At 37.8% G+C, this 1376-nt stretch overlaps 1 protein-coding gene across 1 annotated transcript; it reads left to right on the top strand.

Annotated features, from left to right (window-relative positions):
- The first annotated feature begins 219 nt into the window (after nucleotides 1–219).
- On the top strand, nucleotides 220–912 carry LOC139839443 (uncharacterized). Its single transcript, XM_071829506.1, has one exon. The coding sequence runs from the start codon at nucleotides 220–222 to the stop codon at nucleotides 910–912; it is 693 nt and encodes a 230-aa protein (XP_071685607.1).
- Nucleotides 913–1376: the final 464 nt, after the last annotated feature.

Raw genomic sequence — 1376 nt, 5'->3', positions numbered from 1 at the left:
TCTCTAATTGGGATGACTTTGTTAATAAGTATCGAGCTAAATTATCTTCTTGGAAGGCGGGTTTAATCTCTTCCGGTGGTCGTTTAACGTTGGTTAAATCCGTGATGGGTAGTCTCGATATTTATCTTATGTCTATGTTTAAATGCCCAGAAACGGTTTTGAAACGCCTTGAATCGATCAGGGCGAGATTTTTTTGGGGTGAACATTGATTCTAAGAAGATGTCGTGGGTTAGATGGGACAAAATTTTAGGTCCATTCGTTCGTGGACTTAATATTGGTGGTCTAAAAGCTTTTAACTTGGCATTGATCTATAAATGGCGTTGGAGATTTTTAACAAATCCGAATGACATGTGGGTGGCCCTTATTAAATCGATACATGGTCCTTTATTTGAGAAAACAAACTCGCATACTAGTACTTGGTCATCTATAGTTGCGAATTGTTCCAATATTTCAATTGAAAGCTTACTACCGTCAGATTGTTTTAAAATGAAGATTGGTTATGGTAGAAACATTAGTTTTTGGCTTGATCTTTGGTGTGGTAATTCGACTCTCAAGTCTCGGTTTAATCGCCTCTATCATTTGGATCTAAATAAGCTCGATGTCCTGGCTGATAAACATGTGGAAGGCATGTGGCAATGGCAATGGGTGAGAGATATTACTAGTGGTTGTAATGCTCAGTTATTTGACGATCTCCTAGTCGAAATTGGCAACTGCTCATTTAATGATCAACCTGATTCCTGGTCTTGCTCTTTGTCTGCTGAGGGAGTGTTCTCGGTAAAGGATGCTAGAGTCACTATAGACAACATCTTACTGCCATATTCTAACACGAGCACGTTGTGGTTCAAGTTTATCCCAAGGAAAGTTAATATTTTTCTGTGGCGTTTAAGATTGGACTCTCTTCTCGTTCGTTGAAACCTTTCCGCTAAAGGGATACAGATTGATTCGATCATGTGTCCGTTGTGCAACAATGGTATTGAGATTAATGATCATCTCTTTTTTTATTGTGTTTTCGCGAAGGAGATTTGGGTTAAAATACGGGTGTGGCTAAATTGTAATTTTCCTCATTACTCCTCGTGGGATTCGTTTATTTCTTGGTTAGAAGGTATCCGATTACAAGCGTTGCAAAAGGATCGGATCATCGCGGTTTTGGTTACGCTTCTATGGGCTATTTGGCGGTATCGTAATGGAGTTGTTTTTAACAATTCTTTTTGTAGTAAAAGTAGTTTTTTTTTATCTTATTAGATTGTATTCGTTTCGTTGAATTAAACATAGAAGCCACTTAGTTTCAAATTGGAACTCATGGTTGTCTATGTCGTTGTAATTATCTCTTAGCACCTTGCTAGGGATCGTTTATTAATATATATGATTCTTTGACC

The sequence above is a fragment of the Rutidosis leptorrhynchoides genome, chromosome 4, assembly GCF_046630445.1.
Source record: "Rutidosis leptorrhynchoides isolate AG116_Rl617_1_P2 chromosome 4, CSIRO_AGI_Rlap_v1, whole genome shotgun sequence".
NCBI lineage: Eukaryota > Viridiplantae > Streptophyta > Magnoliopsida > Asterales > Asteraceae > Rutidosis > Rutidosis leptorrhynchoides.
Note: the sequence above shows the minus strand (reverse complement) of the source record. Positions and strands in the feature narration are given on the sequence as shown.